The sequence below is a fragment of the Tyto alba genome, unplaced genomic scaffold, assembly GCF_018691265.1.
Source record: "Tyto alba isolate M040663 unplaced genomic scaffold, T.alba_DEE_v4.0 Super-Scaffold_8, whole genome shotgun sequence".
NCBI classification, from domain to species: domain Eukaryota; kingdom Metazoa; phylum Chordata; class Aves; order Strigiformes; family Tytonidae; genus Tyto; species Tyto alba.
The window spans coordinates 19,291,293-19,303,446 of record NW_024881329.1 but is presented as its reverse complement, the minus strand read 5'-3'; the positions used below and the strand labels follow the sequence as shown (position 1 = coordinate 19,303,446).

General features: G+C 63.3%; 2 protein-coding genes across 7 annotated transcripts in view; one reads left to right on the top strand and one right to left on the bottom strand.

The window, feature by feature from the left end:
• SYT7 (synaptotagmin 7) overlaps positions 1-7,805 on the top strand; it is a 32,313-nt gene extending 24,508 nt beyond the window's left edge. For all 6 annotated transcript variants that reach the window (XM_042785422.1, XM_042785420.1, XM_042785421.1 and 3 more), the window contains 6 exons: positions 1,107-1,242; positions 1,684-1,954; positions 2,406-2,575; positions 3,081-3,195; positions 3,281-3,480; positions 4,614-7,805. In XM_042785422.1, coding sequence (XP_042641356.1) covers positions 1,107-1,242; positions 1,684-1,954; positions 2,406-2,575; positions 3,081-3,195; positions 3,281-3,480; positions 4,614-4,718 — 997 coding nt within the window. In that variant the 3' untranslated portion in view covers positions 4,719-7,805. The remainder of the gene's footprint in view (positions 1-1,106; positions 1,243-1,683; positions 1,955-2,405; positions 2,576-3,080; positions 3,196-3,280; positions 3,481-4,613) is intronic.
• Positions 7,806-10,472: 2,667 nt separating this feature from the next.
• LRRC10B (leucine rich repeat containing 10B) lies at positions 10,473-12,120 on the bottom strand. Its single transcript, XM_042785443.1, has one exon. It carries the CDS (start codon positions 12,118-12,120, stop codon positions 11,269-11,271), a length of 852 nt encoding a protein of 283 aa, XP_042641377.1. The 3' UTR covers positions 10,473-11,268.
• Between the last annotated feature and the right edge of the window lie 34 nt (positions 12,121-12,154).

Here is a 12,154-nt window from a genome sequence, read left to right as displayed (position 1 = left end):
CCGGTGTGCGTGGCTGTGCAGCCTGTTACGTGTGCCTCCGTCCCCATCACCCCCAGGTGTCCCGTCCCGCCCCCCCCCCCGCCCCGGCGTCTCCCATCGGCGTGTGTCTGCGTGTGCTTGGCGTGTCAGTGGGCGTCTCGTGGCATGCGTTGTGGCTTTGCCCACCCGCCCGCATGCGTGCCCATGTCCCCGCCAGTGGTGGTCTGTTGGTCCGTCTGTTGGTTTGTCACCATTACCTCGGCACGGGCGGGAGCCGCGGCGGGGGTTGTGTGCAGCGTGGGGTGCCTGTCTGTGTGCACATTCCCCCCTCCCTCTTGGATCTGGAGCCACCTGGGGCTGCCCCGTCCCTGCCACCGTGTGCCTGTGTCCCTTGTCCCCGTGCAACATGGCAGCGTGGCCTCGGTGTGTGCCCACCCACCTCCATCCCTGCTCTCTATGTGCCCGCTGCGGCTCCCAGTTGCCCACCCTCCCTCGCCAGAACCATGCCCACCGTCCCGGCACGGCCCCTCCACACCCGGCTGCCACAGCCGGGAGGGAGGTGGGGGTTGGGGAGGGGGGTGGTTTGCAGGGACAACTGGGGCAGTGGTCCCGGCTACGGCGCTCGATGGCAGGAAAAAAAAGAGGGCTGGTTAGCACCAAGCACCAAGCCCACCCCGCAACGTGAAGCACCCGTGGGTCACCCACACCCCACCCCGGCCCGGCCCAGCCCCCGCCGTGGGCTCTGCAGGCGGGATGTGGCTGGAAGGGGTGGGGGGACACGGGGACCTGCTCCCGTGCTCCGAGGTGGCATGCCGCAGGGTCGCGAGGTACCGGCTGGCACCCAACCCTGCCTGGCAGCGCTGCAGGCAAAACCTCACCGGCCTCGGCCCCTCGGTGCCGGGGAGGGGGGGGGGCTGGTGGGCTGCGACGGGTGACGCACAACCACCGGCGGCACAACCCCCGTTGTGCCCGGCTCCGCCCGCAGCCCACCCGGCAGCTTTTGGCAAGGGGGAGGGGGGGTTGGCCCAGCCCAGGCGCAGCATCCGCTGGGAGAGGGTGCCCGGGGACCCCCTCGCTGTTTCCCCCTCGGCCCCCTCTCCTCTAAGGTGCTGCTTGTTTTTCCCCAGGTTACCGGCCGGCGGCAAAGCGGTGAACACAGCGCCAGTGCCCGGGCAGCCGCCGCACGATGAATCCGATCGCAAGACGGAGCCACACTCCTCCGTCTCCGACCTGGTCAACTCCCTGACCAGCGAGATGCTCATGGTGGGTGGTTGGGGGGTGTGCTGGAGAGGGGGTCCCTAAGGACAGCATCCCACCCCGGGCATCTCCTCACACCACCCCCACCACTCTCCACCCCACCCCCCCCAGCCCTGTGCCACAAGCGCTCTGGCACGTCCCAGCCCGCTCTGCCAAGGCTCAGCCGAGTCGATGTGGCCGTTCCCGCCCCGAGGGAGCGATGCTGGAGCCGTCGGGGGACAGGCTGTCAGGAGGAATTTGGCTAATTGGCGCTCCCCGTCCCCGGGACGCGTGGCACGGAGCCAGGAGTCATCCGAGGCGATGGCGGGGGAACCGGGGAGAGGCTGATGCCCTCTGACAGCTCCTGGGGTGGGGTTTGGGCGCTGAAATGTGGGGGGGGGACAAGGGTCTGCAGACCCCACTGGCGGTCCTGATATTGCACTCACCGCCCTTCTCCCCCTGCCACAGCTCTCCCCAGGCTCCGAGGACGACGAGGGGCACGATGGCGTCAGCCGGGAAAACCTGGGCCGCATCCAATTCAGCGTCGGCTACAACTTCCAGGAGTCCACCCTGACCGTCAAGATCATGAAGGCGCAGGAGCTGCCGGCCAAGGACTTCAGCGGCACCAGCGACCCCTTTGTCAAGATCTACCTGCTTCCCGACAAGAAGCACAAGCTGGAGACCAAGGTGAAGCGGAAGAACCTCAACCCGCACTGGAACGAGACCTTCCTCTTTGAAGGTAGGGGCTGGGGTGGACTGGGGTGGGAGCTAAGTGGTTGTGGGACCCTCTGTCCTCCCTCCTGGGGTGGCTCAGCTCAGATTGAGCTGCCAACATGTTGGCCATCAGCAATGCGTGGTGGCCATCGGTGATGAGATGGGTTGGTCAAGCCATCATGGCCAGGTTGGAGGTGCATCCCATAAAAAGGGGACATGGCGGGGGGGAGGCTCCTTCCCCCCCACCCCAGCAGGCACCCATGGGTGGGTGCACACAGGGCAATTACTCTATTACCAGCCACCGTGGTGGCCCAAAGCCACAAGAGGTGCCTCATGCTGTCATCTACTCCCCATCCACTGCCTGGTGCCAACATCTCCCCATCAGCATGGCGAGGCAGGGTGGCACGAGCACCCATGGCCAGGGTGCTGCTCACCACGGCCAGGGCAGCTCCTCATCACCTCCCTCTCTGGCACAGGGTTCCCCTACGAGAAGGTGGTGCAGCGGGTGCTGTACCTCCAGGTCCTGGACTACGACCGCTTCAGCCGCAACGACCCCATCGGGGAGGTGTCCATCCCCCTCAACAAGGTGGACCTCACCCAGATGCAGACCTTCTGGAAGGACCTGAAGCCGTGCAGCGATGGCAGCGTAAGGCCCTGCTCCTCCTCCCACCCCCTGGGGACAGTCCTCGAGGGGAGGATACCCCCCGTCCCTGTGGTGTCCCAACAGGGCCACCCTCTTGCTACCCCAACAGGGAACTTTGCAGAAGCTTTGCGAGAAGGTTCAGCATCCGATGGGGAGGTTTCTCCTCCCAAATCTTTATATTAAGGCATTAAGTGATCCAAAGCAAGTGTCTCATTTTGGGTAAAAACAAGCCATTTGAGGTAGATTTAAAATGAACGTTTTCTTTTTCTCCTGCCTCTGGCAAGACCAGAAAGCGTCCCACTGGGGATGGCCCCATTTCCTCCTGCCCTGATTTTCTGTGCTGTCCCAAAGGCCACCCTTGGGACAGCTCGGGGGGGGGTCCCAGCCCAGCACCCCACTCCCGCAGTGAGACACGGGGGGCTTTGGGTGTCCCATCAGGACTTGGGGCCACAGTGAGGAGCGGGTGTTTTTGGGGTGCCCGCCTACCATCCTCTGTGGGGTCCCGCAGGGAAGCCGTGGGGAGCTGTTGCTGTCACTGTGCTACAACCCTTCCGCCAACTCCATCGTGGTGAACATCATCAAAGCGCGTAACCTCAAAGCCATGGACATCGGGGGCACGTCAGGTACGAGCTCCGGCTCCTGCCACGCCAGGCATCGCTGCCCGACGCCCAACCAGGGCTGAGGGCAGCTCCTCTCCCCCCTCCCCAGATCCCTACGTGAAGGTGTGGCTGATGTACAAGGACAAGCGGGTGGAGAAGAAGAAGACGGTGGTCATGAAGCGGTGCCTGAACCCCGTCTTCAACGAGTCCTTCGCCTTCGACATCCCCACAGAGCGGCTGCGCGAGACGACCATCGTCATCACCGTCATGGACAAGGACAGGCTGAGCCGCAACGATGTCATCGGCAAGGTGGGTCCCACAGCCGTGACACAGGGGTGGAGGGACCCCAGAAACGTGTCCCCCCCCGTGGGACGGGGTACAGCAGGGTCCCTGGTTGATGGCGACTGGTGCCATCTCAAGCTGGAGAAGGAAGGTGGAACATGGCAGGGACCCCTCTTGCTGGCTTTCCCCCACCATCTCCAGTCCCGGCCGCGGAGTGCGGTGACAAGGACTCACCTGGCACAAGCCACCGTGCTGCTGGGGTGAGCTTCAACCTGCCAAAAGTCTATTTGTAGCCAGGCAAAAATCAAAGTGTCCCCCCACCGTCGGCACCATCCCCAGCTGCGGGAGAGCAGGGACGGGGCGCAGGGCTCGGCTGGGGGTCCCCAGGGGCCATGTCTGACATCCAGACAGACCCCAGCCCCCCGTCCTCACACCGGGATTACCAACCACCTCGCAATGACAGGAACGGAGGAATTCATCCCCCCTCCTCGGTTTGATTTACGTTAAATCCATCCAGCTCTCCACTCGTTAGGGTAATGATGACAAACAAGCGCAGGAATATGCGTTATTACCGCTCACCGCGGTGATCCCTGATCGCAGCCCCATAATCAAGCAGACACGGAAATTGGGATAAATGTGGGAAGGGGCTGCTGGAGGGGGACAGGGGTGCTGATGTCCCCAGTGTGGGGACATCGCCTGAGCCCAGAGCCTGATGCCAGCCAGCAAGCCGGACGGACGGACAGACAGACGGTGCCTGTGACACCTCGGCTTTGCTTTAAAGCTGCTGGGAGTGTTGTGGTGCAAGAAGCAAAACAGCCGCGGAGCAAGGGGAGAGGAGCGTGCCCTTCACACCCTGGCCGCCCCGCCATGGCTAGCAGCCTGCTAATCACTTTTGATTGCCTAATTAGCGGCGAGCCCCGCTCCGGCAGAGCGAAGCGATTGGGCGGCAAGGGTTCCCCAAGCTGGCAGTCGCAGGGAGGGCTGGCACGAGTGGTTTTCCACGGCGCTGTATGGAAAATTAATGGATAAATGGAGAAAATTTGCCCCAGAGGAGAGGGAGAGGGGGAGGTGGGGGGTGAAGGTGGAAGCACCGGGGAACAGAATGCGGCTGGGGGGTCCGCGAGCAGATCTGGGGGTCCAAGGGCTGCTTGTCCTCACAGATCTACCTGTCCTGGAAGAGTGGCCCTGGGGAGGTGAAGCACTGGAAGGACATGATCGCCCGTCCCCGGCAGGCAGTGGCACAGTGGCACCAGCTGAAGGCCTGAGCACCCCAGAACTGCTGGGTCGGGGAGTGGGGGTCCCCTTTCCCAGCCCCCCCACCCCACCCCGTCACCCCTTTGCGGGGATCCCGGCGAGGAGCCCAGGGACCAGCGGGACAGCGGCCCGGCTCGCGGGGACCCCGCGGTAGGAGGGGGACGGAGACACCCCCCCCCCGCCGGCCCCCCGCTTTCACCTCTCCCCGGCGCTGGGGTGTGGGGGGCCATGCAGCCACCCAGGACCCTCGCCCGAGAAGGGTGCTAGAAGCGATGACACCCCCTCCTCCTCATCCCCGTCCCCGGACAGGACTTCTGCAAGTGCTTCCAGCCCTGGTCCTTGGGAGCCCCTCTGCCCCTCCCCAGCCTCACCCTCCACCCCCCCCCCCCAAATTTCAGGGGGTCAGGCTGCAGGTACAAGAGGGACCCCCACCTCCCCTTCCCTTTCAGCTCAATAAAACCTCTCGGAGCCGTCAGCGTTGCCCGAGCGGGGCTGTGGAGCCCCCCCTCCATGCCCTGCCTCATCCCCACCGCCCTCCCCAAAGCCACGCTGGGCTGGGGGGCACCGGGGGGTGGGGGGAGAGGGCAGCCCCCTTCCCCGGGCCAGGCGCGGGCTCCTGGGATCGGAAGCCATGACACAGTTCGTTAGCCAAAGCGGGCTCGTTTGTGCACTGCCTTTAGCCGGGTTTGATGCTTTACCTCCCTCTTCAGGCTCGGTGGGAGGGGGAGGTCGATAACCCCGTCCTGGGGCTCGCCCCCCCCCCCCCCTTTTCATGGAGACCCCTTATCCTGTCCCCACCCCAGTTTTTCCCCTCCATTATCCCCCCCCTCGACTCCAGGTATGTCCCCATGGGGCTGGGCAGGGACCTCGAGCCTGGCACTGCCCACCCCCCCGCCCTGAGGGGATGCTGAACCCCAAATCATCCCCTTCCAGCTGGGCTGACCCCCTTCCCTTCCCAGTACTGGGGTCCCTGGGGGATAAGGGATGGAGCAAGTGCCATTGTCCCCATCCTGGCTAGGTGACATTCCCTGGGCCAGCCAGCCTGGCAGGAGCAGTGCCAGCATCTCCCCGTTGTCTCCCCCCACCCCTCCCCGGGAAGCACACGCTGGACCCCTGCCCGCTACCAGGACAGGAGCCCCCCAAAACAGGGACAGACCCACCTGGGAGCTCCATGGGGCGCAGAGGCTCGGGGTTGGGGGGGGGGGGTGGGTTGGTGACAGATGGGGTTACTCAGCGGGGTCGGCGGTGGCTCACCACGGCGGACGTGGGTCCTGGCAGGACCCCGGCAGCGCTGGGTGGGAGGTGACACACCCCTGCCCATCCCCATCCCCGGGCAGGTGACACTTTTCGGTGTCCCGCTGCTCCGTCAGGACTGGCACAAGGCAAGGACGCGGTGGCCGGAGTGTGTGTGTTTTTGAGGTGGGGGGGGGGGGCGAGGGGGGGGATTCCCAGGGTGCCCCACCAGCCCCCCCAGCCTCACGGCTCCCTCTGAACGGAGGGGCATCGGCCGAGCCCTCCCAGAGGAGGGGAGAGGTGGGTGCTGCCATGTCAGGTAGGGCACAGCCACCCATGGGTGTGGGGGCACCCAAAGCAAGCCTGAAGGTGCCCACCAGCACAGAGCCACCCTGCCTGACCTGGGGGGGGGGGGGGGGGGGGGGGGGGGGGCTGTCCCCCCCATCCTCAGTCTTCTTGCTCCCCTCCCATGGCACCCACCACCCTTCGCCCTTCCTGCACCCACGGGGAGAACACTGACACCCCTCTGTGTCACCAAGCCACCCCCCCAACCCCCCCAGGTGCCACCAAGGCCCCAGGATGTCCCCTGGGGTGCTGCGTACAGCCGGGAGCCTGGTTTTAGTGAGGGAGGGTGCTTCACCCCGTCGCCATCATCCCTGGGTGTCTCCCCAAGCGTTAATGCCACCCCGCCAGGCTTGGGGGGGGGGCGGGGGGCGGGGGGGAGCGGGGGGGTGGACAGGGTGCTGGCAGGGGGGCACCCACTGACCCCCTGAGGTGCTCCATGGGGTTTCTCTGCTGCTCAGAGGGACCCTGCACCAGAACACACACCACCCCCCCACCCCCCCCAAAAAAAAAGTCCCCGGGGTGCCCAGCTGCTTGTTCCTTCTCCTGCCGGATTGGGGACATCCCTGACACCTCTGGGGCCATGTGGGGACACGGTGGCACCGGGACTGTCCGGGGGCTGCAGCCGGGAAGGGTCCAGCAGCCCCCACAGTCCCTCTTTAGACAATTTTGGACAATCTGGAGAGAAGTCATAATACTGCTACTACAGTAATAATAATGCTTTTAGGGACATTTGTATTTTTATCATATTCTCTCTTTTTTTAACATAAAAGAAGAGATTTACATACCTGGGGAAGGGGCCGGAGCCCAGGGGCAGCAGGGCCAGGGCACCCCAAAACCAGGCACCGTGGTGGGCTGTGCTGGGACCCCCCCCCCCCAAACCCTGGGGGCTCCCCATGGGCAGGGGTAGCCCAGGCGCCGGTGGGACTGTGCCAAGGTGGGTGCCCACCCATCGCCCTTCGGGCACCCCGCTGCTCCGGGTAGGGTTTCTTGTCTGCAGTCAGCTCCCCGGGGCTTGTGTTGTTCATTTTTAACTCTAGAGCTCTTAGCCGTTATCTTGTTCAGGTATCTCTCTTCTTCATGTGACGGTAACATCCAACTGGTGTGTAAAATACAGAAAAACTGGGAAAAAGAAAAAAAACAAACAAACAAACAAAAAAGAAAAGACAAAAAAAAAAAAGGACAAAAGAAAAAGACAAAAAAAAAAAAAGATAAAAAAATACCAAAAAAAAAAAAAAAAAAAAAAAAGCCCAGACCGGCTAGATCAAGGGGATGCCCAGATGACGATGCCACCCCGCTGCCGGTGGCTTTGCTGCGCGGGGGTGACCGTGGCCGGCCACCCCCTTTTCTAATAATGGCAGCGGAGGCTGGGGCTGGCAGCGTGGGGGGAGGCTGGGGGGCGAGGGCCGGGGTGTGCGGGTCCGGGCGCCTTCTTTGCAGAATCCTATTTTTGGGGAGCGGGGCCCCTCGTTTTCTGGAGGCAGCCCCTGCTCTCGGTAATAAAGGACAGTCAGTAACTGCCAGCGTGCCTGATCTGTGGGCTGGGGGGGACGGGGGGGGCGGGGGGCGGGGTTACAGTGTCACCTGAACCTCGCTGAGCATCTCCCCAGCATCCAGCATCCTCCCCCCCAGCACCGAGCATCCCCCCCAGCACTGAGCATCCCGCAGAATTGAGCACCCGCCTTGCGCTAAGCACCCCCCCAAGCACTGAACACCCCTTCAGCACTAATCACCCCGCCATTGCACACACAAGGAGGGGGGAGGATGGGACAGGCCGTGCTCAAGGACCCCTGGTGAAGGGGGCACAACGGGGGGGGGGGGGGGAACACTCTGAAGGGTCCCTGCAAAAAGTGGGGACAAGGACAGCCACCTGGCCAACCTGCAGGGGCTGCTAATGAGGGCAGTTAATGAGGGGAATTAATGAGAGTTCATTAAGAGCAAGGAGCTCTGCCTGGAGGTGAGGTGGTTGTGCTGGGAGGCAGCTCCCAGGAAGGAGCCTGCCTGGCTTTGGGGTTCTGATGGGGGTTTTGGGGTGTGTTCCCCCCCCAGCCCTGGGGGACAATGCATGGAGCTGGGTGACACAGACAGCTGGTCCCCGTGGACAGCAACTGGGCCAGAATGGTGAGTCCTTGTCCCAGTTGGGTAAGGGTGCTGGGGGGGTGATGTGCCAGTTAGGAACTAGAGTATGGCTCCTGGGGGGAGAGGTGGGGGGGTCACATCCTGAGCAGATGCCTGTGGTGAAGCAGGGGACACGTGGCTGCCCGGGGGTGCTGGCTGTCACCGCCCAGGCTCGAGTGGCTGTGTTAAATAATTCACTGAATGTTGGTCTTGAATAAATAAAAGAAACTCCAAACGCAGGGATGGAAGGAGAGTAGTGTCCTCCATGCCCAGAGCATCCCTCTGGATCTGCCTTTCAGGTGCTGGGATGCAGTGGTAGAAGTGGCTGGTGACAGCAGGGGAAAAGGTTGTCCCTTGGCCAGCTCCTGTGTCTCGGTGGAGGCTAGGTCGCTGCTGCTTGTGCCCATTCAGGCTCTAGTTTATGCCCAGCTGAGCCAAACCTGGAGATTTTTGGCAGCAACAAGCTACCGCCGGCATTGGTGCCGCTGAGCCTGGCTGCTGTCTGGGCTGCGTTACACCAGAGCTGGGTTTCTTTTATCCTGCTATGTCTTTGAACACAGCAAAAATTATAAAAAACAAAACAAAACAAAAAATGCTTGGCCCCGTGCAGCGATCCCGGTGCTCCTGTTGCCCGGAGCCGGTCCGAGCCGCAGCATTTCCAAGCCCCTTCTTTTGTGTTTGCAGCCAAGGGGAGCAGATGGAAATAGCAGCGTGATCCCAGCTGCGGTGAGGCCACAAACCGTCGTACGCGGGGATGGGCGAGTAGGCAGGGATATATATAGAGACAGACGTATGGATGATGCACTGCGCACACGCCTCGCCGGGTGCTGGGGCTCAGAGATGCCAGCGTCCCCGAAATCCTTGTGCGTAGCAGAAACATGTGAGGGATCCGCTGACTGCGGCAGCTTCTGGCCCCTGTGTCGCTGCGCCGATTGCTACCGGTGTTGTGCCAAGGCGATGCCTGGACCCCCCTCACCCAGCTCCTTCCCCAGTCAGAGACTGAAATCCGGGGCTGGGAAAGGCTGGGTGGGCAGGGACACCCCCCTCCTTCCGAGGTGTCAGAGCTTCTGGATCAGGGACAGGCTGGTGGCACACGGGGCCACCTGCACCCCTTGCCCTGCCGAGCACAGAGCGGGTGGCGGGGGTCTGCGCGGCGCTGGAGGCAGCAGACAGGTTGTGCTGAGGAAGAAATGCTCATCTCAGAGTCCTGAGGGTCTCTGCCAGCATCAGCACCCTGTGGGGCAATGGATAATTACCTGCTAATCAGCAGCGCTGTCTCTCCAGGAAAAGCAGCAGCACCCCAGATCGATGGCATGAACCCCGAGCACCCCTGAGGGCCGGGAGTCACCCTCTGCCATAATCAGCACCCCCAAGGGTGGGGTGGGGTGCCCCAAGCCGGGATGGCCACTACAAGCCACAACGGTGAAGGCTGCTGGGGTGGTGAGAGGGACCGACAGCCTGTACCTGTCCCTGCCTCCACGGGCAGACCCGAACTCGAGGGGGAAGAGCAGGAAAGGAAGTGGGGCCTCGTTACTGCTGGAAAAACAGCGACTTCATCAGCCTCCGCTGCTGGAGGGACTGGCGCTGACAGACCCTGCACATCCCACAGCCGAGGATGCTCCACCACGTCTAAAATAGCCACGGTTCCCACCGCAAAGCGAGGAGGGGCGGGGGGGGGAGAAGAAAAAGCTGGGCAGCATCCTCCCCGTGAGCACGGGAGAGGATGTGGCAGGAGTGCTGGCTGCCTCCCAGCCACCAAACCCAAAACCCCTCGCAATTAAAAGCGGATGCGCGGTCTGGAACCTCCAGCGAGCCCCAGCCCTCGGAGGGAACGCTCAGTGCCGGTGCGGCCGAGCTGGGTGGCTCGGTGGAGAGCGGGAGCACGGCTTGGAGACAGGCGGAGGAAAACGGGACTCCCTCCAATGTCCAAAAATAAGAGGAGCTGGTGGTCTCGCACCAGGATGTGTTGCTGCATTTCGAGCAGCTCCTAAACAGTCTCTTCCCTGACACAGCCCCCACCACCCAGAGAACAGTCCCCATCACTTTTCTCTCACACCGGGTTTGTGCTTTTTATTGCTTGTGTTTGGTACAAACGGCACTCAGGGTGGGAAAGAAGAAAGGCAAGGTGAGAGCCCTGGTTTTGGTGCCCGTTTTGGGGCAGACAAAACCAGAGCTGGGGCTCCTCTTCCCATAGAGAGGCAAAACCCTTTCCAGTCTTGAGACGGGCAGAGTTTTCATCAGCTCCTTCCCAAACCTGACGGCCGGGAGGAGCCCGGCGGAGACCTCTTGTTCCCCCAGCCCAATTCCAGCAGCAGGACTGGGGTGTTGCTGGTGAGAAGTGGTCTGTGCCTTTGCTCTCAAACCTTGCCATTCTTCAGAGGTCCACATGGAATGGATGCAATCAGCTTTGCTTTTTTTTCCTGTCCGGCCCCACGGAGCCAGCCACGTGTGGAGGTGGTGGGGCAGCTGCAGTGCGTGGTAGGAAGGTCCCTGTGCTTTTGGGGACTGCCGGGCTCTCAGCAGCACTGTGCTGCCTGCTGGGGTCTGCCCAGCAGGCAAGTGGGGTCTGGGGGGGTCACCCGTCACGGCAAAGAGTCGTTTCCCCCCATCCAAGGCACCCTGTGGTTACATGGGATGCTCTAAGTTGGGGGCTCATGGATCCCAACGGTGATCCACGAGCCCGGCAGCTCTTCACTGTCCCAACTGGGAGCTGCTGGTCCTCGGATCATCTGTTTTCCTTCACGTGGAGGCTGTGGGCTTCCTTCTTCCCCAGCCCTAGCTGGGGGAGGGTGGTTGTTGGGAGCCCAGGGGAGGCTCCCCATCCCCCTGCCACACATCCCCGGGGGTATCCATCTACAACACGGTGGCTCATGTTTCCCCCGGGGAGGCCGGCAGGGCTGCCAAGGTGCCTTCCTCCTCCTCCAGCGGTGGGGAGCCATCCCCAGGATCTGCTGCTGGAGCCTCAGTGCCTTCCTCCCCCTCTTCCTCCTGGTGCTGGAGGCTCTGCAGGCGCTCCTGCCGCGCCTCCATGAATTCCTGCGCCCCTTCGCCCACCAGCTGAACGTCGTCCCCTACGCAGGGGGGCTGCTGGACGGGGTTGTGGTCGTAGGAGAGGAGGTGCAGGGCAGAGAGGCAGGTCAGGTCGGGAAAGTGGGCGATGCGGTTGCGGTCCAGGTCAAGGACTTGGAGGTGAACCATACGCAGCAGGACGGGGGGAAACGCCTCGAAACGGTTGCCGTAAAGCCAGAGCCCTCGCAGGCCGGCCATGCGGGGCAGCCCGGCGGGCAGGCGGACCAGGCGGTTGTCACCCAGCTGGAGGCTGCGGAGGTCGGGCAGGCTCAGGAGGGCGCGGGGGAAGCGGGCGAGGAAATTCCCCTCCAGCCAAAGGCAGCGGAGGCTCTGCAGGCGGGCGAAGGTGGGCGGCAGCTCTTGCAGCCCGTTGCGGCCCAGGTAGAGGTAAGCCAAGCAGGGCAAGTGGCACAGGGCTTCGGGCACCTCCATCAGCTCGTTGTTATCCAGGGCCAAGGTGCGGAGGTGCTGCAGGTCCTCCAGCTCGGCCGGCACATCCCGCAGCCCCACACCGCTCAGGTAAAGCTTCCGCAGCCCCCTCTGAGACCAAAGGGCGGCGGGGATCCGGCCTTTCTGTACTTCCAGCCGTTGTTCCTCGCCCTCCGGCCCCTCGGCCGACACCAGCCGCCCCGCCGAGCCGCCGCTCCCCATCCCCGCGGCGGGGTACCCGCCCCCCCCCCCCCCG